The following is a 26,604-nucleotide window of genomic DNA, read 5'->3' on the forward strand; positions in this document are numbered from 1 at the left end:
GTGTGTGTGTTTGTGTGTGTAGGTGACACTGATGGCAGTGTGTACTATGCTGTGTATGTGTGTGTGTGTGTGTGTGTGTGTGTAGGTGACACTGATGGCATTGTGTACTATGCTGTGTGTCTGTGTGTGTGTGTATGTGTGTGTGTGTGTGTGTGTGTAGGTGACACTGATGGCATCGTGTACTATGCTGTGTGTGTGTGTTTGTGTGTGTAGGTGACACTGATGGTAGTGTGTACTATGCTGTGTGTGTATGTGTGTGTGTGTAGGTGACACTGATGGCAGTGTGTACAATGCTGTGTGTGTGTGTTGGTGTATGTGTGTGTGTAGGTGACACTGATGACAGTGTGTACTATGCTGTGTGTGTGTGTGTGTAGGTGACACTGATGGCAGCGTGTACTATGCTGTGGCGGTGCTGAAGAAGAGTAACACGAATATCCGCCGCCTGTCTGACCTGCGTGGGAAGAGCAGCTGCCACACGGGTCTGGGTCGCACCGCCGGCTGGAACGTCCCAGTGGGTCTGCTCATCCAGCGTGGACTCATCGCACCCCACAGCTGCCAGATAGAGGAGGGTAAGTGTGTCTCTGTGTGTGTGTCTGCAGCTATGGTTTAGGACAGGGGTCTTCAACCTTTTTCAGCCCAAGGACCCCTTGGCTGGGAGACACTGAGCAGGGACCCCCACCCCCGCAGCCCCAAATTTGGGCCTGATATTCATATAATTTATTTAGAACTAAGTGTCAGTCACACACACACACTCCCCTACACATGTTTGAACAGAATTACAAATCATCTGTGACACAAAACTCGTTTCAATTTATTCTGTTTATTATTGACATTTTTTCTCCCTTACAGTTAGCCATCACTCTGTATTAAATTAGGGAGGGACAAATAATTGAGTAGCTTGAGAAGCTTAAGTATGGATGAAATATCTCATACCTAGTGAGAATCTGACGTTTGAGAATTCATCATTCACGTCTTTGGCAACAACATTCTCCCTATGAAGCATGCAGTGCGTCATACATGGCTCTTTCACCGTCTGTGCACATCGCGACACATTTTGGCCAGGGTATATCATGTTCACGGAAAAAATTGTCGATCACTTTGAAAATCTCTGAACTTTTTTTACCTGCAGGCAGCTGCTTACAGAATAGAAATTCCTCCTGCATCTCATTTTCGTCGACAAATCACAAAAAAGCTAAAAGCTGAGCGTTGTTTGACACATCGGTGGATTCATCTAATTGTAGCCTAGTAATGCAAAAAAATCTGCCTTCAGGAGTTTTGCGACTAGTAGTGCCCTCACATCAGCTGGCGGGCATTGGGATGCTTTTCAGTTTTTTTAGGTACTCATCCTTCCCAAACATTGTTTTGCACATATCACTAGCTGTTGGCAATATTAAACTTTCCGCAATTATGTATGGCTGTTTGGTCTGAGCGACACGTAATGCAACTTGATAAGAGGCTTTTAAAGCTAGCTCGCACACTTTGGCTGATTGTCTCATCAAGGTCTGCTGGCCCTCAAAAGATTCTAAACGGGAAATATTAAATGGTTTTTTTCTTTCAAGTGAGCATGGGTTGTCTTTTAATGTCGTTGCAGATTTGATGGTTTCATAGTTTTGTTTGATAGCACAGAAGAGCAAACCACGCATAATTCTTCACCATCGGTCTCTTTGTAGGCGAAGGCAAACTTCAGATAATTCTCTGAATATTTACGTATCTTCTCCCGTTTGCGCTTTTCGCTGTTCATGGAAGGGGTGTTGGTATCCTCTGAAGGTAGATCATCTGAACCGCCATCAGGGGTGTCTGACGAGGAGCTTTTGTTCCGAGAAATTACAAAACGATAAATTATTTCAAATTGTATGGTTATGGCAGGTAACGTCTTTTGGCACCAGATAGCTAAATGTAGCTAAAAGTGCATATGTTGCCATTATGATCGCGTGAACACTCATGGGTAGCCTATGTATTATTTTTAAGGAATAGAAAGCAATTTTTACGTTCTGTTTATGTTTATGTAGTGTTTTGGACGTTTTTAATTTTTGGAAGAGTGTAAAAATGCTTCAGATGAAATAATTTGGCGGACCCCCTGCAGTACCTCCGCAGACCCCCTGGGGGTCGCGGACCCCCGGTTGAAGACCTCTGGTTTAGGAGGTTGTATGTGTGTGTGTGTGTGTGTGTGTGTGTGTGTGTGTGTCTGCAGCTGTGTGTGCCGCAGTGGTCTTTTTGCTGTCTGTCTGTCTGTTTGCAGTGTATCGGTCTGTCTTAAGCGTGTACAGCATTAATTGTATTGTTTAAGAGCTATCCCACATTTAGCTAATGTTAGCTGGGTAGGCTAGCCATCACATTGTTTAAGAGCTATCCCACATTTAGCTAATGTTAGCTCAGTAGGCTATCCTACAGGTCCTACAGAGCTACTAGCTGGCTAGATAGTATTAGAGTTAACTTTGACCTTTATCTGCTGCTGCCAGCTTTTCACATGGCTGGCTGTAACGGCCGAGGCAACCATGCATACGTAAGCCAGTTGCATAATTTTTTTTTTTTTATCTTTCTATCTTATATTTTCTGAGTCCAGGAGAAGGTGTGCAAAGGACGTGACCAGTAGGGGTCAGTGGTTGATTGGTTCAGGAGACTGGGCTTCCTTCAAAGAAGACCGGATGATATTGAATTCCCACAATATTTGATCATCTTTCTGTGTGTGTGTGTGTGTGTGTGTGTGTGTGTGTGTGTGTGTATTTGTGTGTACATGCATTTAGGTGCTGCTGGGTTCTTCAAATCAAGCTGTGTGCCCGGGGCCAGTTTGCCTGCACTGTGTGACCGCTGCATCGGTGATAACTCCGGCCAAAACAAGTGTGAGAAGGGCAAGGATCTGTTTGACGGCTACACCGGGGCCTTCAGGTGAGCTAAGGATGCTGCCATGGAAACCTACATACAAACAGAGCCACTGTGGCGAATGTGTTCTAGCACATGTATGTGTTTTGTTGTATGTATGAAGTTAATCTGTGTGTGTGTGTGTGTGTGTGTGTGTGTGTGTATTCTAGGTGTTTAGCCCAGAATGCCGGAGATGTGGCTTTTGTGAAACACACTACAGTCTTCCAGAACACAGATGGTGAGCAGACACACACACACAGATCAACTTCACACAGAATACATACAGTGTGTCACTGGGTCACGTTTATGCAACGTTAGCAAACCGCTAGGAGATGTGGAATGCGGCTTTTATGAATGTTTTAGTCGTTGTGACTTTTTTATAGCTACATGTATGCTCTTGAGTTCTGGTGTGTAAGTTACTGTAGGTTAGTTTGTGATCCATGATTATCTGTGATTATCGCCTCTCATGCTTCACGCAGGTGTTGTGTTTTATAAATGATTTAAACGTCTTATAAATTTGCCCTGGTATCTCCCTACACAGACTATAGGCTGATCTTGCACTTAAGCATGATTTGGCACAGGGTACCATATGTACAGAAAGCTGTGCTAGAGATTGCACTGATTGGAGAGAGGTAATTGGTTGGTAGAGAGAGGTAATTGGTTGGCGGAGAGAGGTAATTGGTTGGCGGAGAGAGGTAATTGGTTGGTGGAGAGTGGTAATTGGTTGGTGGAGAGAGGTAATTGGTTGGTGGAGAGTGGTAATTGGTTAGTGGAGAGAGGTAATTGGTTGGTGGAGAGAGGTAATTGGTTGGTGGAGAGAGGTCTAGAGATGTGTCTTCATCTCTATCAGTCACTGGTGTTTCTCTCTCCCCCTCTCTTGAACTCTCTGTTTCTTTAACTCTCTCCATCAGTTGCTCTTATGTGAGGTGATTCCTCAGAGGCTGAGGCTCTCTGGGTCTCATGTTGGTGTGTAGGTTGGCAGTGAGAGTTGCTGTGTTGTGTGGTTTTTATGGCAACTGTGTTTCCCAGGTAACAACACTGAGCAGTGGGCTGTGCACCTGCAGTCTAAGCAGTTCCAGCTGTTGTGCAGCCATGACACGCGCGCTGAGGTCACTCAGTTCCGCAACTGCCACCTGGCACGGGTGCCCTCTCACGCAATCATGGTGCGACCACAGCTCAACCACCACGCCATCTACGGCCTACTGGACAAGGCACAGGTACACACACACACACACACACACACACACATACACACAACTCAACCACCACGCCATCTACGGCCTACTGGACAAGGCACAGGTACACACACACACACACACACACACACATTCACACACACACAACTCAACCACCACGCCATCTACGGCCTACTGGACAAGGCACAGGTACACTACACACACACACACACAGACAGCTCACACACCACGTCATCGGTGGCCTATTGGACAAAGCACAGGTACACACAAATACAAACATATGAACACACTCTCTCACACACACACACACACACACACACACACACATACATATACACACAGACACACAGACACACAGACACACAGACACACAGACACAGACACAGACACAGACACAGACACAGACACAGACACAGACACAGACACAGACACAGACACAGACACAGACACAGACACAGACACTCAGCATAGGTAAGTAACAGGCGTGTCTCCACCAGGCCATCCAGTGGCAATTCATTTCCACAGACAAAAAGCTGACTTCAGTGTGTGTGTGTGTGTGTGTGGTCAGGACTCCTATGGTAGCGATCTAAGCGCAGAATTCAGGATGTTTGACTCTTCGAAGTATGGCGGTTCAGACCTGCTGTTCAAAGACTCCACCCTTCGCCTCATCGGTGTCGGGGAGAGACGGACCTATCAGGAGTGGCTGGGCCAGGAGTACCTGGAGACACTGGTTGCCATGGAGTGTCCATCCTCCACTGCGGGTATGTCCTCTCTCTCATTCCATCACCTCCTCTCTCACTCTTCCTCTGCCTTTCTCTATCCTCCCATCAACTCCTCTCTCTTTTTTCCTCTGCCTCTCTATCCCCCCATCACTTCTTCTCTCTCTCTTCCTTTGCCACACTCAGAGATTTAAAGACAGATGTCAAGTTGGCTCATTTTCCCCTCAACAGCTAAGCTTCAGCTAACGTTAACTAATCTTAACTAATGTATCAAGTAGGGATGGGCATTTTAAGTCATTTAATTTAATTGAAGTGCTGCTGAGTTATCAAGGCAGCGAGAATTTGAGACACACAGCTGGTGAAGGGATCCCGAGTAGAGCTGGCTAGTCATGCAAACACACACCAATGTACTGCTTTCAGTCACACCGGAGGAGCAACTGTTTCCTACCTCGTCAACAACCAGCGTGACAGAAATATAGCCTACGACAGAAACTGCAAGTTTAACTCTGACATAATTGACATAATATACGAACGTGGTCAAATTTCGCCAGCACTAGACACGCTCCTCTCTCTGTCATTCTTCCTCTGGCTCTTCCTCTCTGTACTCTGTGTCTTGGACCAGGACCAAGTCTTGTTTTATCCGTGGAACATTTCTCGTGTCTCACGTACGTGACACTGAATCAAATGAATTTTCAATCCCAATAGCGTAGAATAATAATTACAAATCCATTAGACTGCTGTGCAGGGCGAGTGACAGACCTTCATGTTCGCACTGTGCGGCTCACTATGTCTGTGTAGCAGTTTTAGGCTACTAGTCAATGAAGTTTCAATATTCAGCATCGCTGAACAACTTCTTATCTCGAGGCAACCCAGCCAACCACATACATTGTGTGTGTATGTATGGGCAGTGGGGATGGCTTACGGATGTTCACGGATTTCAATCACTAACCTTAGGGATATCAGTCATGACTTGACAGGTGTGCAGGACCTGCACTCTCTCTTTTCTCTGCTGCTCTTCCTCTAGATCCTCTTCCTCTTGTACCACTAGGACCTGCACTCTCTTCTCCTCCTCCTCTCTCTAGCTCATCCTTTCCGTCCTCTGCCTCTCATATCAGCGGCCCCTGACCAGCCCTGACTGGCTTCACTTGACACTGGTGAGGGCACATCATAACTGAGATCTGCATCAAAGAAGAACAATAGGCTACTATTCCCAGATAGATGTGAAATGATTTATATGTTATCTGTTAAATTGAGCAATATTATCATTATCATTATCATAGAGCAATATGTTATCATTATCGGGCCCTAGAAAGAAGTAACTAGTGTGTAGCCTATTTTCTGAGCAGTGGGCTTGTTTTTGGGATAACAGGCTTAGCTTTGGCTAACGTACATAGCCAGCCATGCATCTAGGTAACACTGACAGAGTATAAAAATCTATATGAGCTGAAACACTGCAAACAAATAAATTAGCTACTTATAGTGTGCATCGTCAGTTTGCCATTGTCAAAGTTTAATGTTAAGCTTGACTTGCAGTCGTTCACGTAGGTTCAGTGTTCTCAACCTGGCAACCCGCATGAGCTTCGAGTCTCCAATATTTAGAATTTTGAACGTAGTACGGATTTTTACGCATGGCAACGAGGGGATGATGAGGGGGTTCATCTTTCATGACAGGGTTACGCATGGCAACAATGTGATGATCGGGGGGTTCATCTTTCATGGCAGGGTTACACATGGCAACAATGGGAGTATGGGGAGGTTCAAGTGTTAGCTAATGTGGTCAAACCAAGGAATTCACTGAAAATTGTGCATATGTCAGATGTACAGTAATGATAATCAGCTGTTTCTGTATTTGTGGATGTGTGTCTGTGTGCATGTCTATGTGTTTGTGTGTGTGTGTGTGTGGATGTCTGTGTGTTTGTGTGTGTTCATTCGTGTGTGTGTGTTTCAGGCCTGTCAATCACCTCCCTGGTCGCAGTTGTGTTTCTGAGTTCCCTGGTCTCCTTACTGGCTGTGTGACTGCAGTGATGTCAGTTTCCAGCAAGGGTTGCCGTTCCTCTTCTCGTCTCGCCGTCCTTCTTACACTGCTTTATGCCAGGCTGCTTTGGGAGTTAGGCTAGCTGGCAGGTATAGCCTAGGGTTAGGTTTAGGGTTAACCCTGGGGTAGCTAGCAGGTATAGCCTAGGGTTAGGGTTAGAGTGGGGGGGTTTGGTAGCAAGTATAGCTTCATTTTCTTATTTGATTGTGAGGATTGGATCATTTTGCACTTGATGTACAACATTCAAATACGATAAAATTACTGATTGTTTAAAGGGAGACGTGTTGAAAAGACTTCTGACTTTATAGATAGTGGGTGTTTAGCTGGAAGCATTTATCAACACTGCTTTCTTTTGAGTATTACTGATGTCAAGTTTAAGATTAAGATTGTTGATTAGCATATTCCCAGCTATATTTGCCACAGTACTGAAGGCAACAGCCATATCAGTGAGTATGCATTGCCTGTTACGTACCTACTGCAGTGTTGTGTGATAGAGCCTCCCGCTGTTTTTTACTAGGATGTTTATGTGTGTTGACTACTTGAAGGCACGAGCCGTATCAGGGAATATGCCTTGTCTTCTGGATGGTTTAGGGTCAGTCAGACTGAAATGGACCAGATGTTTTCAGCATATGTTCTCCCCAAATTAATTTCATAAAAGTTTAGATTGAACTGTTTACCTGGATGTAAAACAATCAGTCTTTTTAATGTTAATCTTCTGTTTGTGCTGTGTGATGATTTTATTCTCAAATGGAAGCTGTAGTTTCAGCAGTGACAATGCTTCAGTGAGAAGCATTTTGAGCGCAGATGTCAGCTAGGGTCATCTTTGGAGAGAACATTTATGCTGTTCACACTGTGTTCCTGTGCAGTGTTACCCAAACCACCCGTGTTCCTGTGCAGTGTTACCCAACATCTGCATTAGGGTACACCCTGCACTCTGCATTAGCGTACACACTGCATTAGGGTACATCCTGCACACTGCATTAGCGTACACACTGCATTAGGGTACACCCTGCACACTGCATTAGCGTACACACTGCACACACTGCATTATGGTAAAGACTACATTAGCGTACACACTGCATTAGCGTACACACTGCACACACTGCATTAGGGTACATCCTGCACACTGCATTAGCGTACACACTGCATTAGGGTACACCCTGCACAGTGCATTAGCGTACACACTGCACACACTGCATTATGGTAAAGACTACATTAGCGTACACACTGCATTAGCGTACACACTGCACACACTGCATTATGGTACACACTACATTAGTGTACACACTGCATTAGCGTACACACTGCACACACTGCATTAGCGTACACACTGCACACACTGCATTAGCGTACACACTGCATTAGCGTACACACTGCATTAGCGTACACACTGCACACAGCTTTAGGGCACACACTGCATTAGGGCACACACTGCAAACTGCATTAGGGTACACACTGCACTTGTCATGAGGGTACACACTGCACACAGTATTAGGGTACACACCGCACTCTGTGTGAGGGTACACACTGCACACTGCACTCTGCTGACTTCCCCTGCCTCCATTTATTGATGCGATATGTTTGATTTATTTGTTAACCTTAATAACTATGTTTAGACAATGGTCAGGTACCATATCAGTGAATATGTACTGGCACTCATTTCTGTTTGACACAAATGCTTGCCTATGAATAGTTTCTTTGATGAAATTAATATATGTAACTAATATTTAGTTGCCAGACCAGTGTGTCTGCTTCAGTATTGCTACATGCTGCACACAACTCTTTGCTTTTCCTTGAAATAAAAGAGCATATATAATGTGGAGTCTTAGCCTCTTTCAACTTGTGTGAAGTGTACTTACAACAGCATAGAAAACCCCAGTCCACCTGTGATCTCAGTAGACAGGACCAACAGCCCTGCTATGATTTTAGAAAACAGTAAGAACAGTGGACCATCAGCAAATTAAGTTAAAATAATAACCCATTTTGTTGGGTTAAAATAACCCAGCATTCTGATAGTCCAATATCTACCCAGCGGTTGGGTTAAAAAAAAAAAAATTGCCATTTTTGTCATTTGGGGGAAATGGGTCTGTATTCCGATAGATGGCATCATTGGTTTGGGATGTTTCGTTACAGTCTTAACAACTGCTGACATATGTTGAAACTAGGTCTGGTTTTTTTTTTACTCTTAAACACACAATTAGCAAAACTGCACACACAAAATGCAAAGCACCTCACATCTCTTGAAAAATAAAAACACTGCATTCAAAATTCAATCATCTTTTTTCAAAATCTAACTTTTGTGTCAAATGGCAAACACAATTATTCATATGGATAGACTTATATAAGAAATGTGTCTTGGCAATCAAGAAAAACTGTAACACATTTGCAAGAGAAGACTGATGATTACAATCAAGTGGATAGTTTCATTAAGCATGTGTTAGCATTAAAAAAAAAAATTATAAGCCAGTAATGTTATCCAATTACGATGATAATAGACATTTCTACTTTTTCCCAATCTTGTTTGGTGGCCTTTGAGGTTTTACGCTCATTTTTTGCTTTTAAACCATTCTCATCAAGCACATATAAACAATCAAGGTTTGAATGACAAGTAAATTAGCAAACATTCCAAAAATACAATGTCACTGAAACTAATGAAGCACATGGTTGACACAAGCCACATACTGACATAATGATAACTAGTTTAACCAATTTGCATGCCACACCATGAATAGATACCTAGCTGTTTTGGGGGTAAGACTGAACAGCAGACGATTGTACACACCCTTGCATGAATCTGCAAAAGCATTTGCAGAATGTTCAAAATAATGAGAAACTGCTGTTATGACGTGCAAAAGTGACTAGATGATGTGGAGTTTGAACAAACAGTTTTGAGAATTTTGAAAAACTGTAAAGATTTGGTTAGGTAAGTGTACAGTACAACCACGACAGCAGATGGCAGCACAACACATTTCGGTGTTAATAATTCGCGTTCTTCCGTCATGACGTATTTCCGGCTCTGCTTGGACAGCAATAGGGAATAGGTAGCAATCCGTGTGCTCGTCTTTGTGTGATCTTATAAAAATGTCGGTGAAGTTGAACGCTCTGTATAGCGACTCCTATGTTGACGTAAGCCAATATAGAGACCAACATTTCAAGGTAAGGATTTGTATTCTACATTTGCCTCCTGACCTGTGGAATGCACAGTAACTGCTCAGTTAGCGGTTGTTCCCAAGGCAAATCGGCTTCGCAAACACCGGAGATTGCCATGCCTCCATAGAAGTATATTAGCCATTGCTAATATCTGTTGTGATAATTGCCACGAACATCAATTGTCTACTACTGATATTTATTCAACGACATTTTTACTTCTGCCGTCAAACTTAAATTAGTGTCGAATTGTCAAGTACTACAGGCGAGCGTGTTACAGCTGGATCAGTTAACTGGCTATCCAGTTGACGGTGGACTTTAGTTGACATCCCAAGTCACGCTAGTTCAGGGGCGAGCTGTGGAACCATGTGTGTGTTTTTTACTGTATGTCTTTAAAAGAAGGGTTGGCTGACTTCGAAGAGTTTCTTTCTCTGCAGGGTAACAGAACGGAACAAGAGAAGCTACTCCGCGGGAGTAACACGCTGTACGTAGGGAACCTGTCTTTTTATACTACAGAGGAACAGGTTCACGAACTCTTTGCCAAAAGTGGCGACGTCAAGAGAATCATTATTGGACTTGACAAGGTGAAGAAAACCGCCTGCGGCTTTTGTTTTGTGGAGTATCCTTTACACGGTGGCACGGGTCAGCCTCAACAGACCAACAGTGTGTTTGATCTGTGGGATTGAGTCTTCACAGTTCAATCCAGGGATCATCTTAAGTGATGCTGAGTCGTGTTATTCATCACTGTGTATGTGGTGTCTGTGTCTCGTGTTGGTCCTTAATTCAGTCGTTAGGTACTACACTCGTGTAGACGCGGAAAACGCTATGAGGTTCATCAACGGCACGCGTCTGGACGACCGCATCATCCGCACTGACTGGGATGCGGGGTTCAAGGAGGGCCGTCAGTATGGCCGAGGGAAGTCTGGTGGTCAGGTGAGTTTGGGGGGTTTCTGATCTGAGGCCCTTAGCTTGGTAACGAGGCTGCAGACTTACTCTGACTATCCCTCTCCCTCTGGTTCTACTACTGTTCTACTGATCACTTTTACAGTCATCAGCCCTGTGTGTCTAGTCATAAATGGCAGACCTGATTGGCCCTCTGCCGGACATTTGTCTTTCATGTCGGCCTCATCATGGTTCTGTTCATACACTGAGAGGATCTCTAGGCTCTGGTCATGAGACGCTTCACAGCTGTGAGAGTACCCGTGAAGAATATGGTTAATTTAACTCTATGAAGACAAATTATATGACACCATCTACATTACAGTTAGTTACATCTACTGAGGTCATATGGTTTATTTGTGCAGGTTTCTTTTATAGGTCACATACGTTTATTTAAAGTAGTGATATCACTCTGTGAAAATACTGTGAGTGTATGCAGCAAGGCCAAAAGCCTTGCCGTGTTGAGCAACCCATCTCTTTATTTTCCCAGGTCAGAGATGAATACAGACAAGACTATGACCCAGCCCGGGGGGGCTATGGAAAAGTGATTCATAAGTGACAAGCTGTGTTTCCCGCTGTGGCTATAGGAAGCTAACACACCTGCAAAGGGCTCCAGAGGGCCGGCACACATTTTAATACGGAAATTTGGAAGTTCCTAGGCAAGGTGTGGGAATGGGTGGACACAGACAGCAAGCGGGGGGGGGGGGGTTTATTAAATGATTCTTAAATTAGGTTTTGACATCTTGACTAGTCCAGAGGCACAGTACTGTTCTGAAGAGCCTCTAAAGCCAAAGACCATCCTGGGCAGCTACACACATCTCCTGTAGGGACTGGGTTAGGGTTAGGGGGGTAGACCTGGCTGTGAGGAGATGGCTCTCTAGTGATAGGGTGACCCTTAATCCAGACCTGTCTGCATGTGAAGGGCTCTTCAGGATGTGACTTTTTCTACAGTAGGAAGCAGACATCAGCAAAGTACAGCCCTGATTGCTATGTTTTTTTTCTGTACATAAATACTTTTTTTTTTATATATAAATAAAAACATTGTTTTAATGTTGATTCCTGACTTGTGTTTTTGGCTCAGCTATCTAACCCTGTATGTGTGTTAAGGGAAAAAACCCAGTGCTCCACACTAATCCACAATAAGTGACGGACTCCGTCATGCAGGATTTACAGTAATGTGGGCTACTCCAGTGTCTACCTTCCAGCTTGGCCCACATCGGTGGCTGTAGTACATGGGACTGCAACTTATAAACTGCCAGGGACTCCAGGCGTTCTTCAGGAAAGCCTCTTGTGTCTTTCCTCTTCAATCATTACAAAAACTCAACACAGCTTCCGTACTCCTCAAGCCACCAGAGTGTTTTGATGAAGCTCATGGAACTTGTAGTGGGGGACACAGTTCTGAGTTCTTGCTTAAATCCATTCAGATTTTTTAGTTGATTTAAATGGTGTTATTGATGATGATGAATTATGAGGAGTGATTGAATGATCTGGATTTTTGCGTTTTTTTTTTATATATATTTTTTTAACTCGCATTTAATCAGCACTCTAAATCTTCTACAGTAGTAACCCCGATAAACCATAGATAATATTTGCTTAGAGAAGATGAGCTTGAAAAGGAAGGGAACCTGGAATGCTTTTAGAAACTAGAAAGCACAGCGGGTTTGCTGCCCGCTTACTGAAAAGGTGATCCCTGTGCCACTTGGGACTGATATGGTCCTTATATCTTGGTTGTGGCAGAGAAAGTGCAATTGCTAATAATTTATTCACATCCGAGAGACGAGTGTTATCCGGGTATGGGCAGGGGTAAACAAAGAAGGTCGATCACCTATCCATGCTCAGGTTACACCCTGCTGGCTCACTCCTAACCTGGCACTTGGAGCACAATACGAGCATTAGTGAGTCACTCTTAAGAACAGAATAGGTGTACCTGTAATGACCGCAACAGAGCAGGCCTGTGCGAGCGTGCGTGAAAACCGGTGTGTTATAGGCCTTCGGAGGGTATTGTTTATCACCCTCAACTATGAATTCCGATCTTTTAGCCAAATTATAGGCTAGGCTACTGTCGAACCACCCCGGGATGCGTCCCCTGTAACCAAGGAGAGGGCTACATTCGCCTCACGAATATCGCGATTGTAATCGCCTAAAACACCCTAAATTAACGAAATGATCTAATCATGTAAAGCCAGTTACTTCCGACATTATCGGCCAGTGTAATTTAGGCTACTGGAAGTTTGATAACTGTGAACACTACAGCTGAAGTAAACACATGCGATAAAACAGTTGCATACAGATTATAGTTAATTGTGTGGAAATTGCGATATAAATTAAGAACCTGTCAGTAACTAAAGGCACAGACCATTTAAACCAACAGTTTACAAATGGATGTTGAGTTCAGGAAAAACACAACCGTCGTCAAGGAAACCTATGTATCTAAGCAACCAAATCCTAGGCATGTTGTAAAAAATGTAGCCCAGAAAATTCCTTCAGGTAGAAATGCAGACTTCTAAAAGTGATTATAATTCAACAACGTCCGAATTGGTCAGGCAGCCAAATGTCCCGTCTCCAATCGGCTACATAAACGGTACCGAGCAGGAAAGAGGTAGAAACGGTTTTGGGATCCAAGAGTGGCCAGATGGGTCGAGATACGAAGGAAACTTTGAGAATGACTTGAAACACGGAGTGGGCGTTTACTATTGGCCTAATGGAGAGGTAGGTGAAGACTTATTTTGAATTTTGTAATGATACCCTCGAATGTCAAGACAATTTAGACAACTGTGGGTCTTACCAAGCTATTGTGTGCAAAGACGAGTATTGAAGCGTATTCTAGCTTACTGATGCTGCCTAAGTTAACGTCAAACATGTCGACGTCTATAGCTCTATGAGGGTTCCTTCTACAAAGACTATCGCCATGGCAAAGGGACATACACCTGGCCTGACGGCTCCAAGTTCATCGGGAAATTTTATTTGAATCGGAAGGAGGGTTATGGCGTCCAGCACCTTCCCAACGGCTCATTCTTCAAGGTAGATAATGTGCTTTTTTTCACGTTGCCTGTGGGGTCAATGACGTGACGCCTACATTTTCTGTCCGACTGCATTTTTTTTTTATTAAAAAAAGGTTTAAATGCATACAAATATACCATAGTACCTCTCCCATATATGTACTCACTTTAATTTCCAAAAAAACTTAGTTATTTATCATTTTTCTGTTATTTAATGTGTCAAAATATCATGTGGTGCGACCGTCCGGCCATGACTGCTGTATTTTATGTGAAAACTTCTTTGAAATTACTCTAAATCTATTCACATTTATGTTCTGCCCTATTTGGCATTATTCCCAAGTATTTTGTAGTCCTGTACAAAATGGCAAAGCATTTGTATTTATATTTCCATCATAATATACAAACAAACTTTGTCCGATGATGTCCATTTTATGAAATATCATGTGGTGCGACCATCAAGAAAAGACCACTTTGGGACATTTATGTTGCAACTTCGTCTTTGAATGGATTTCATCATTTACCAGTTTGCCAAGGACCCATGGAAGCAGCAACAGGTTTGTTAATCTCTCTAAAATTTGGAAAAAAATATCCTTTTTGACGGCTGGTATGTAATTGCCACATTTGGATATCATGTGGTATGACCTAAAAAAAAAAATGAATTTTAAGTTATTTCTACAAATATATATTTTGATTATAAATTTCATTGTGACTTTTTGTGCTTAGCTAGCTTGTTTTGTTTAGGTGGCTAATTCTCTGCTTGAACTTGAAAATATCATGTGGTGCGACCATTGCAGAGTGTTTTCCATGATAGATATAGGTCCTAGATTGGCAGTTTTTTTGCTTTTATATTCAATTGATGATTTATATACATAAAGTACTTTATATTAGTGTTATTTGGAATAGATTTTTATGCAATTTCAGTCATTTTTTCTAATATTTCAGAAACAACGGTTTATGTTTAATCTTTGTACAATATCATGAGAAAATACAAAAAATATAATTTAGAGCATGTCATTTAACTTTAGTAATTATGCATTTATTAGCAATTTTGTATTTATTTATTTATTTCTAACCGTTTTAATCTATTTGACCAGATGCCAGACAGCCTCCGCCATGTTGAGGAGGGAGTGAGGGCACACCTGGAGCCCATACCGAAAGAGCTTCAGGCAACCTGCCCACAGATTACAGTTCTACATGTAATCAGTGATGGACCTGTTACACAGTACAGGAACAAAGCAAACTTTTACTTCCTAAGTACTCTGCCTTTCCTTTCTGGGTTCAAGCATGTTACATGAAACTATTCAGAAAAGTCTCATGGAAAGGGTGCCCCTGATGGCATTGGTGGTGCCGTAAAGAGCAAAGATGCAGACTCCACTGGACTTGTAGGAGATGTTGGCCAAAAAATCAGGGTCAACTATTACTCACCATTGGGTAAGCGAAGAGAGCATTCAGAAATATGACGAGCTGATTCCAGGCACATTGACGGCTGTAAGGGGCACCTTAAAGATACACCAGGTTTTGTCTTCACAAGCTGCACATGTTAGTCATAGGGAGGTGTCATGCTTCTGCAAGCATGCAGAAATGAAGACATGCCTATGTTACCAGCCAGCTAGACCTGAGGGACACCATGTGCCACACTGAGGATCCCTCAAGCACTCCTGAGCCACCAAGGGAACAAGCTAGTCTACAAGACTTGAGTGGCAAGTTTGTGATTGTAACCTATGATGAGCTTCCATATGTAGGCCAGGTCCTTGAGGTTGTGGGAGAGGAAGTCCAGGTTAGCTCCATGCAGCAGTCGGGTGAAAATAACGTATTCATGTGGCCACAAACACAAAGATGTCATTTTCTACTATAAGAAAGCTGTTCAAGCTGTCATCTCAGATCCTGAGCCAGCAACCTCACACTACTCTAAGTTGAGCAGCCAAGATTGGGAAAAGTTCAGAAAAGTCTGGAGTTAAAGAAATGCCTGCAGTACCCCACCACGTACCCTACTTTCACATGGACATCACAAATACCCATCAGCAGCATGATGATTGTTCAAGTTTAATGACATGTTTGTTCACAACAAGGCCATGAATTTGTGCTGCACTTAAATGTTTGTAACGTGATTTTTATGAAAAAAAATGTTTTGTAATGTTTGTGTTCATGAAAATTCGATGAAATTATTTTAAAATCTGGTTTTAATCTATATTTTGTATGGAATTTATTCTTTATTGATCTCTTTAAACGATAGGAGGTTTTTCATATAATTTGGAGCGACCAATATTAGCAATAACTGTATTCAATTTTAAATAAAATATCTAATTTCTGGGGCTGAAATATTAATTACTAATACAGTATGCTTAAGTGAATGGTATTTTTAATGCACTTTACAGGAAAAATAAGTCTGTTAACTACATTTAAGAAGAGGACTGTGACATTATAGAACAAAAATATGAGATCATTATTTACAAAAACTCAATGCAAATGCTTTGTCTCTGAACACTTTTTATTACTGAGAACTTGCAAAAAAAGGTTAGCGTAGCTATGTCAGTTATCGAACAGTGTGTTTACATGATGGTATAATTCGAATCTTGCTTTAGTCGGACTATGCTATCTTTTGGGGCAACTGCTATTATCCCAATATACATGGCAGTGAATAAATCGAATCATTGGCCGAAAGCATGTCATATCTGATACGATAGGTGGCGCTGTTTTCATTACAACCAGTGGTGATACAGCCATTTCCGCTTGACCTCTTCAACACTACCAACAACAACAGTTGATTCAGCATGAATCGCGTCTGTTCATCGGTCCATCGCGTTGTTTGTTTGTTTCTGCTGGGCCAACGTGTTTATATGTTACATTATTCAAAGGTGAAAGATAAAAGGCGAGAGAAACGCACGCACATTCACACACACACACACAAATAGGGGACGGCCCAGTGTTCCGAAAGCCAGATATTCCGAAATCTCAATATTCCGAAAAATAGTGCCCCTGGCATAATTTAGAAATATTTTAAGTGGCACAAAACACACACAGCATTTATTTTGCGTCGCGGAGAGGAGACGCTCACCGGGCTATCATGCATATAACTTTTCCTAGGCAATATTTCTTAATTTAGCCTACTCTGGTTTTGAATATGGGGTACCACTCGTGCGAAGGAAATCACCGGCAGATTGTCGCAGGACATCACGCAGATCTTGTCAAGCACAGACAAAGCATGCTAAGTTGGCTATCATAAAAGTATTTTTGTATCATCGCAATGCAAATGCCATGTGTGTATAATAATATTCTGAATTAAAGTTCATGTGATTCATTGGGATGTGCATGTGGGCTATAGTGGTTCACGTTGCTGTGCTCACAATTTCGGAACAGCGGGCTGTTGGAATAATGGGCTTTCAGAACATTGCCATGAAACCGCGCAAATAATGGGTTACAGCCAAAACGCATTGCCCTTCTGCCAGTTGCATCAAATTGTTTTAGTACTTCTTCGCTGTCGATTTCCAAATCTGTGTGAATATTCATGAGAGCAAGTCCAGTCAGTCTTTTGTCAGTCATTGTACTTCGTAGATATGTCTTAAGACGCCTCATTGTACTGAATGACCGCTCAGCAGACGCTGTGGAAACGGGCATTGTCAACAAGACTTTCAGGACGCAATGAATGTTTGGGTAGAAATTTGCCGAACTTTCCAGGGCTTGATAAAGCTCACTGCGTTTTGGCTGTAACTCATTTAGCTGTTTCCAGCTCTGTATCTGCATCGTCAACGCTGGGCATTAGTTGTCCGTACTCCGATTTTATAGTTTCCCCATTGTAATAAATATGCGTTCATGATATTTTTTTTTTCTTCTCGCGTAGCAGAAGGTACGCACAGTGCGTACGGCTGCATGCGCCACTGGAACTCTGTGCAATTAATACAATACATAATAGGCTAATTGATACAATATCTCCTCGTTTGAGTGTGGTTGTTTGAGTGCAATGGGAGTGTATGATCGTTGTTGTCTATAAAGGAAGGTATTGCAATGGGAAAATATCGCGCTTCACCTGTCACGTCTCTGTCTTTAGAGGGCAGTGCCAAATAACCGAACAAAACTCAACTCACGCTTGCCTCACGGGTGCAATACCAAATTTCATCATATTTGATAGAATGAAGGACAAATTAGTTGTGAATACTGTAGGTGAAATTGGTACCAGCCTCACATAGGAGTACCAGACTATGTAGGTAACTTACCCTGTGAGCAGGAGCCGGGTGAATGTGGATGCAATTGTGTGTAAATTGTGATACCGTCTTTGCGAGGGCCACCAAGACACACTGGTGCTGTCCTTGCAACAGCAACAGTATGTTGGTAATCTCACCCGATGGGACAGGCATCAACCATTCAACACAAAGGCAGATCAATTAAGTTGAACACCTGGGGGGCCACACAAAGTGTAGTGTCCTCCACGTGGTCAAAATAATGATAATCCACAAATCAGTCTCGTTAAATATATCAGTCTCATAAAATATATTATACTATCAATTTGGAACTCTGATTAATAATCAAATTAATAACTTCAACCAAAGTTACCTTACTAATAGTATGGTTGAAGGTCATTAGAATTCTGAATAGAAGAGGTTGGCAACGTCCATTTTTGTGCAACATTAAATAAACCAGCGTATATAATCAAAGTATTTATTTACACAATGATAAGAAATAACACACAATATGTAATCTGGCTAAATGTAACTAACCAATGAATTGAAGGAATAGGTGTATGTGTAATAGAGAGGGAGTGTGTGTGTGAGCTTGTGAGCTCGGGGTTGCGCTGTTAGGAGCGCGCCAGAAAGAATGTGTGTGTGTTCCTTTGTTTAATCACCGTAGTTCCGCGCGCATGTGTGTGCACGTACGCGAACATACATGTGATGTGAACAAGGGCGAGCCTATATGCAGCGCGAAGTTCGAGTATTCTCTTCGCGTGTGTGGCTATGTGAAGGCCAATGTATATGTAATCGTGCGTGATTTAGATGCCATGTTAGAACAGGGAAAAGGTTAGTGATGCATGCAAGACCCGATGTGTCTGAGAAGCAATCCTAACGATAACCCTTAGATGGTGTGGCGAAGCCAACTACCAGCTAACAATGAACATATATATATAAACAGTTACGTTCAGTCTTATGCTTAGCCAGGTTGTGAATAGCTAGGATAGCTAAATGCCCAGTTAATGTCAGAGTTACCAGTCCTTTGGGAAAAGTGTTGTGCTGGTCCGACGTGGATGAGGCAGAGCAGAGATGATGCCGTCCGTAAATGGAGAAAGTTGTCCTTGCTGTGATGTCTGTTTCCCTGCAGTTTAGGGTCGGAGGATTTGATCGCTCAGAACGTTGCAGTCTGCCTTTTGTTCCCGTTGGGTAGAGTTAGCTAGCAGGTCTATTGTTAGCTGCTTTCGCTAAACTTACTGCGTCTCACTTATCAGTTCGGTGACTGAGAGATCTTAGGCGTATGTCGGCCGTAAGAAGTGAGAACAAAGAGAGTTGCTCTTCACCGGTTGACGGTGTGCTCACGCGTTGCTGGAGGTGAGGAGAGGTCAAGACGTGTGCGCCTGGCTGGAAGGCCGGCGAAAGAGAGAGAGGGATATCTGGGGAGATGCGGCTATTGTCCACGCTCAGGTGGGCGTGGTTAAGAAATGCATCAGGTTACATTTTTATGACAGGTAAAGTCTGACGTAGGTTCCGGATGAAACATACGTAAGTTAATGATTAAAGTCAACCACAATGGACGAATTCCAGTGTACCTACAATACTATCACCGAGTTTGACAGGTATTGGTCAGGTAATAGCCGAGTGACAGCTGATTTGCTTTCTGATTTGACAGTACTTATTCAAAATTTAGAAATATTTTAAGTGGCACAAAACACACACAGCATTTCGTTTGCACAGCAGAGCGGAGACGCTCACCGGGCTATCACGCATATAACTTTTCCTAGGCAATATTTGTTAACTTAGCCTACTCTGGTTTTGAATATGGGGTAGGCTACCACTCATGCGAAGGAAATCACCGGCAGATTGTCGCAGATCTTGTCAAGCACTGGCAAAGCATGCATGCGTTGGCAATCATACAAATATTTTTGTATATCATCGCGATGCAAATGCCATGTGTGTATAATAATATTCTGAATTAAAGTTAATGCTTGTGAAATAAAGGCATTTATATGTTTATGATTGTGTGATTCATTGGGATGTGCATGTGGGCTATAGTGGTTCACGTTGCTGTGCTCACAATTTCGGAACAGCGGGCTGTCGGAATAATGGGCTTTCGGAACATTGCCATGGAACCTTGGTAATAGCCGAGTGACAGCTGATTTGACAGTACTGCTGTGTGTTTTAAGCAAATAAAATGTGGAACGTCCTTATACGTGTTTAAGGAGGGGTTGTAAAGGTGCTCATATCTTCGGACCTCTTCTGTTATGTTTGTTCATAATCAACAAGAATAAGCTTGTGAGACAGTCTGCAGAATATTCATAAAAAAACGTGTCATTAGTATGAACAGTTGAGACAACTTATCTCTCTTTTGTCTTCCGGGTCACAACCTGGCAGGGAGGGAGGGAGGAGGGCGGCAGGATCTCAAGCATGCGCAAAGACGCAAAGTCCAGTTCCTAATCCAATTGACCGTTACATGCCGCGATAGTCGAGTTATCAACTGGATCGGATCGAGTTATCCAGGGGTGTTAATCGGATCGTAGTCAGACCCCACATAGTCAAACAAAGGTGTTTACATGAAACGGATAATTCGATTTCAGTCCGACTAAGCCAGTTATTCGAATGCATGTAACCACGGTCAGTGTCAAACATCGGCCATTCTGTTAAACAATCAAAATGCTAAATTTAATAATGGATTAACAATCAATATGCTCAGTTTAATAATGGATTAACATGACAACGCGAACGTTTGCCGATAACACACAGCATGTTAAGGAAATTCATTAATTTTAAGATAAATCCTGGTCGCACCACATGACATTTTTTAAGGCCATGGCCAATTTCTCTAGATGAAAAAACGCTAAAATCACTTAATTTAAAATTTTAACTTGAATTTACATGTACACAACATTCTTAATGTTTGAACAATTGCAATAGATATTCTTATTTTTTTTTTCATTTTAAAATTGGCCCGTTGAAAATTCTTATACGTCATTGACCCGTGGCCTATGAACACCATCATGAGAAATCAATGATCACATTCTTCCTTACGTTATACTCACAAGAAAGCTTTTCAGTAAATGCTTGAAAATGTAGCGGCACCAGCTGTTGGTTTGTATCAATGTAATGATGTATCAATGGAAGTGGTAGGGTATGTGTTCTGTGCTCATGCTGCACCTCACAGTGCCTATGTGGGGCTGTGTTCAGGGTCTTTATCACGCAGACGAGCGTTTGGGTCCAGGTGTGCTGACCTATGCAGATGGCCGGCAGGACATGGGGCTGTGGCATCGCTGCCGGCTGCTCAGCCTCTGCACCCGGCTGGAGGACGCCTTCAGCCTCAGGTCCCTCCCAGACTTCCAGCCCCAACAGAGTAGGGCGCAGGGGGGCGGCAGCCTCCAGCGGGAACCCCAAAACCTGCATCCAGAGCCCCCCAAACCACCTCCCGTCAGCAAGGACCCCCTCGTGTTCTCCACCGAGGAGATGCTGAAGGATGAGCGCTTCATCTTGCCCCCTGCCACGCTCCGCTACAGCATCGACCCCGACCACCTGCCCCTGCCCCCCCGCCTCAGGAGGCAGCTAGACGAGCTCTTCTTCAACTGCAGCAGCCCAGAGGCTCCTGAACACACAGACATGCACCCATACACGCACAGAATCACCAGCTCTCTGCCACTGCAGGAACGCATGCAGAACCACATCAACAGACACAGGTCAGTTATACACACACACAGGAACACATCAACAGACACAGGTCAGGTATACACACACACACACACACACACACACACACACGCACACACACACACACACACACACACACACACACACACAAGAACACATCAACACACACAGCTCAGGTATACACACACAGGAATGTGTTGACTAGGACGTGGCTGTGTGTGTGTGTGTGTGTGTGTGTCTGTGTGTGTGTGTGTGTGTGAGTTCTGCACTTCTGAAGCAGAATGTGTTGACTAGGACGTGGCTGTGTGTGTATGTTTGTGTGTGTGTGTGAGTCTGTGTCCTGCAGGTTTGAAGCGGAGAGTGTTGACTGGGACGTGTGTGTGTCCCGCAGGTTTGAAGCGGAGAGTGTTGACTGGGACGTGGGCGCTGTCTTTTCCATGAGCAGGGGTGCGTTTGGCCCAAAGGGCCCCCTGGAGCTGGGCTCGGAGCGGCTCATTCTGCAGGCAGGGCAGGGGGATCCTCAGGCTGTGTACAGAATCCTCAGAGATGGGAGGATCCACCCTGACGTGGGGGACGCACAGGGGCACACTCCACTTATTGCTGCCACGGTAACTCAATGCTGATGCTACAGCCTCACCACTGCATCTAGTCTTCATAGTGATGCTACAGCCTCACCACTGCAGCTAGTCTTCATAGCTCTCATGGTTTCGGAACATATAGCACTTACAGTTGTCACAGGAACACTTGGCTCTTTATTGGTGAAGACACAGGAAATGACATAATTCAGACACATAACTGAACTTAGCTCTCTCATAACTACCCCAGTGTTAGGGTTATTGTGAACATGAACTACCCCAGTGTTAGGGTTAGGGTTAATGTGAACATGAATTACCCCAGTGTTAGGGTTAATGTGAACATGAATTACCCCAGTGTTAGGGTTAATGTGAACATTAATTACCCCAGTGTTAGGGTTAATGTGAACATGAATTACCCCAGTGTTAGGGTTAATGTGAACATTAATTACCCCAGTGTTAGGGTTAATGTGAACATTAATTACCCCAGTGTTAGGGTTAATGTGAACATGAACTACCCCAGTGTTAGGGTTAATGTGGATATGAATCAGCAGTCTGTTCATCCATGGATCACCCCAGGGTAAAAAAACAGGTGGAAACACTTTTAAGTAGTCAACTCAGGTTTAAGGCATATGGAGTGGTTAGGGTTATTATGGAGTGACAAGACAGACAAATACAGGTCATGGTCAACAACTTCAGGTCATGGTTACTCGGATATATAGACTGATATGGTGGAAGGATGTTGTTTAGTAGGTGTAGGATCTCAGATACATAGACTAATATGGTGTAAGGATGTTGTCTGATAGGTGTAGGATCTCAGATATATAGACTGATATGGTGGAAGGATGTTGTTTAGTAGGTGTAGGATCTCAGATACATAGACTAATATGGTGGAAGGATGTTGTCTGATAGGTGTAGGATCTCAGATATAGACTAATATGGTGAAAGGATGTTGTCTAGCAGGTGTAGGATCTCAGATGCATGTTCCAGTTGCTCATGGTGGAGCCTTCCTGTGTTTGCTGCAGATGAACTGCCTTATCGAGGTGATCCACATGCTTCTGGACAGTGGAGCGGATGTGAACAAGCTGAACAGTGAGAGCATGTCTGCTCTGTCTGTCTGTCACGTGCTCTACTATCCTGCAAGCTCTCTTCATACCACTGTGGCAGAGCTCAAGTCACCCAAACCACAGGTCAGCCACTTTCTTTCTACAGTCGTTTTCTACAGTTCAGGGGCGGCTCGTCCATAAGGGCGATTGGGGCGACGCACTGCCTAGGGAAAGAAAAAAGAAAAAAAACTCCTTATGTATAAACGCAATATTCTTGTAAGTCGCGTAAATGACATGTAAATTTAAATGTAATATTTTTTTTTCTGTCGGATTCTACCACTAGACCGTCTGATCTGCCTCTGTATGTCATTGTCGAATCAGGTAACAGTCGTTCAGTCAGCCTAAAGTCGTGCTTCAAATGGCCCCACCCCTTCTGGGGCGATTTGGGGCGAAATGAAAATCGCCCCAGACCTCTCCCATTGACTCCCATGTTAAATCCATTTTTTTTCACAAAACAGAGCTCTCAATGCATTCTCTATGGCTTCCGGGAGGGCTCGCCCCTCCTGGTCTTGTCATAAGTAGTGGACATAAAAGCCTATACGAACGTCATGCAGCTTCGACGGAGGCATATTCTGTCAAGATGGCTGCCCTGTCCAGTGCAAGAACTCGATTCGCTCTTCGACAGAAACTCCTTTTTAGTCTTCCATAGCTTTCCACCTGTAACTTGCTACTCTAGCTATGTAGCAAGAGGGGACATATTACTGTTGTGTGCATGCCAATAGTGGACAAAAAGGTAGTGCTGTATGAGTTAATCAGCTAACTTAATGTACCTACTGAATGGGTCGCCTTAATCATTATAAAAAAAATTGCCCCCCCTGAGAATTTTTTCAGGAGCCGCCACTGCTACAGTTTATGCACATGTTATTATGTTATGTTATGTCACCGACTTAAACAGACACAGGCCTATCTCTGTAGGGATCTGTCATGGACAGTTTGTTCTGGCCTAGCAAAAAGTTCTGGATGACGCATTAATAACATTCCGATTGGCTGTTTGGCGTTCTAGGCAAACTGTCGGAATCTTACTGTAACACTACTCACTAAGCAGGTGAAGGGGCAGATTAAGTGCCAAACACATATTGCTCTTTGAAATGAGGAAAATCAGAAATCTCTCTGTAATGATAAAATATACTGTGCCCTGTCTGTGTTTCTTGAAGAGGCGTTCATCTAACCCCCTTCTGCTAGCCTATTAAACTCATGTTTTATCGTAACTGAACCATAGGCATTTCTCACTCTTGGAGATGTGATGTAACGTTACCGACAAATCTTTACGGTTCACATCCTGATTTTCATCCCACCATCACGTCCCTTGTAGTGCAAGGGGTCACCTGTGAATAATCATGACTTAACCTTCCATCAGATTTCATGAGGACATGTATAAACATTTTAACCATGACATTTCTAAAGTTACAAATAAGAATACACTACTTAAATTTGTGTCCTTTACCTGAATATTAACATAGCTAGTAAAGTCAACTTCTTTGACAAATGCCGGCTGGCTTCTGTCACTGATCCATTGGCTAGCTAGCAAGTCTGAGGTTAATATGGCTAGGTAGTTAACCAACTAACGGTAGATGTAAAACTTACAGTAGCCAGAACTTGATAGTAACAACCAAATATGATATTACGTTTAACTGGATTAACTGGATGGCGAAAATCTGTCAGCTGTGTCTGCAATATGCATGTATCCACTTTACTTTTGTCTACACAATAAGGCACCAGCCGCCTGCTTTTTCATCCAAGCATTGCTGATCTGGCCTATGTGTGTGTGTGTGTGTGTGTGTGTGTGTGTGTGTGTGTGTGTGTGTGTGTGTGTGTGTGTGTGTGTGTGTGTGTGATTTTAATTTGTGATGTGTGCATGCGTGTGTGTTTGAATATACGTACATGGAAATCCCTGTGTTTGTGCATATTTATGCTAGGTGTCTTGCTGCTGATAATCACATGCAGGATTGATTGTGTGTAAGTGTCCAAATTGAAACCTGCATGATTTGATTCTCAGGTGTCAGTGACAACTCAGAAGACTGAGTCCCTTGATCAGAGTCAGTCAGCCAATGAGGAGACGGCAGCCCTAGGCCACGTGCAGGCTGACCCTTCAGCCAATGAGGAGACAGCAGCCCATGGCCACGAGCAGGCTGACCCTGCTCCAGCTCAGCCCGCCAGTTCACCAGTAATGAAAGCGGGACTTGAGAGCGAAGCTTCAGAAATAAACAAGAATGGAGACCCTGAGAATGAATATTCAGAGAAGGAGGGACTTGAGCAATGGGAGGAGCCTACAGACAAGGGGTCATCTCTCACTGAGGGGCCTCAGAGGGAGGAGCCTACAGACAAGGAGTCTAAGGGAGGGGGACTTGTAAATGAAAAGTCAGAGGGGGAGGGGCCTACAAACAAAGGGTCCGAGAGGGAGGGGCTTACAAATGAAGGGTCTGAGAGGGAGGAACTTCAGACTGAAGAGTCCACTGTGATTGAGCCGAGGGAGGAAACAGCTAAGAGGGATCAGAGGTCGGGGCCTGAGGAGGACTGTAAGGGAGGCACTATAGGCAAGGATACAACCTCTGACCCCAAGAGTCCTGGGCATCACATGGCCTTTGCCTCTGTACTGTCATTGGCCAGTATGCCGATAAGGGTAGCAGAGGAAGCACTGGAGCAGGCTGCTGAGGCTCTGTGCCAGTCCAGACTCCTACCACCAGAGGGCACTCAGGAGTCAGTCCACAAGATTGTCCTCGCCAAAAACCAGTGAGTCTGAGAGGGGTGTCGGGCCAGCCACTGGCTTGGACTCCTGCTCTTCTATTTGTGCATGATACCCTTAGGGGCTGTAATAAGGGACACTTGCTCTTCTATTTGTAAATGCTACCCTTAGGGGCTGTTATCAGGAAGCATTGCATTAACTTCCATTGATAAGCTGATGACGCCCAACTTTTCCATGAAACCTAACCAAATTGTGGAACTACCTGAGATAGAAGCTTACCTGAAGTAGAAGCACTGAGATAGAAGCTTACCTGAAAGCTGTAAAACCATGGATGACTAACATCCTCCTTCCAACTAGCATCAAAAATCTTGCTGTTATTATCAACCAAGACCTCTTACTCAACTCAGACATATAACAGATCTCAACACGTAATTTTTTCCAGCTACGCCATATTGCCAAAATCAGAAAAGTCCTATCCCTCCAAGATGCAGAAAAAAGAATCCATGCTTTTATTTCG

General features: G+C 43.5%; 3 protein-coding genes across 3 annotated transcripts in view; all 3 read left to right on the plus strand.

The window, feature by feature from the left end:
* The window catches only part of meltf (melanotransferrin), a 26,994-nt gene extending 18,369 nt beyond the window's left edge, over window positions 1–8,625 (plus strand). Inside the window, exons 11-16 of the mRNA XM_031574210.2 lie at window positions 375–569; window positions 2,745–2,886; window positions 3,030–3,097; window positions 3,889–4,076; window positions 4,624–4,816; window positions 6,723–8,625. Of these exons, the coding sequence (XP_031430070.1) occupies window positions 375–569; window positions 2,745–2,886; window positions 3,030–3,097; window positions 3,889–4,076; window positions 4,624–4,816; window positions 6,723–6,790 (854 nt within the window). The 3' untranslated portion in view covers window positions 6,791–8,625. The remainder of the gene's footprint in view (window positions 1–374; window positions 570–2,744; window positions 2,887–3,029; window positions 3,098–3,888; window positions 4,077–4,623; window positions 4,817–6,722) is intronic.
* A 1,176-nt stretch (window positions 8,626–9,801) lies between these two features.
* ncbp2 (nuclear cap binding protein subunit 2) lies at window positions 9,802–11,951 on the plus strand. The gene is made up of 4 exons (XM_012841959.3): window positions 9,802–9,965; window positions 10,394–10,575; window positions 10,751–10,889; window positions 11,386–11,951. The coding sequence occupies exons 1-4, from the start codon at window positions 9,891–9,893 to the stop codon at window positions 11,452–11,454; spliced, it is 465 nt and encodes a 154-aa protein (XP_012697413.1). The 5' UTR covers window positions 9,802–9,890; the 3' UTR covers window positions 11,455–11,951.
* Window positions 11,952–13,333: 1,382 nt separating this feature from the next.
* Window positions 13,334–26,564, plus strand: ankmy1 (ankyrin repeat and MYND domain containing 1). The gene is made up of 6 exons (XM_042708889.1): window positions 13,334–13,604; window positions 13,770–13,916; window positions 21,256–21,755; window positions 22,073–22,334; window positions 23,324–23,488; window positions 25,401–26,564. Exons 1-6 carry the CDS (start codon window positions 13,389–13,391, stop codon window positions 26,136–26,138), a joined length of 2,028 nt encoding a protein of 675 aa, XP_042564823.1. The 5' UTR covers window positions 13,334–13,388; the 3' UTR covers window positions 26,139–26,564.
* The last annotated feature ends 40 nt before the right edge of the window (window positions 26,565–26,604 follow it).

Source organism: Clupea harengus, chromosome 10 (assembly GCF_900700415.2).
Source record: "Clupea harengus chromosome 10, Ch_v2.0.2, whole genome shotgun sequence".
NCBI lineage: Eukaryota > Metazoa > Chordata > Actinopteri > Clupeiformes > Clupeidae > Clupea > Clupea harengus.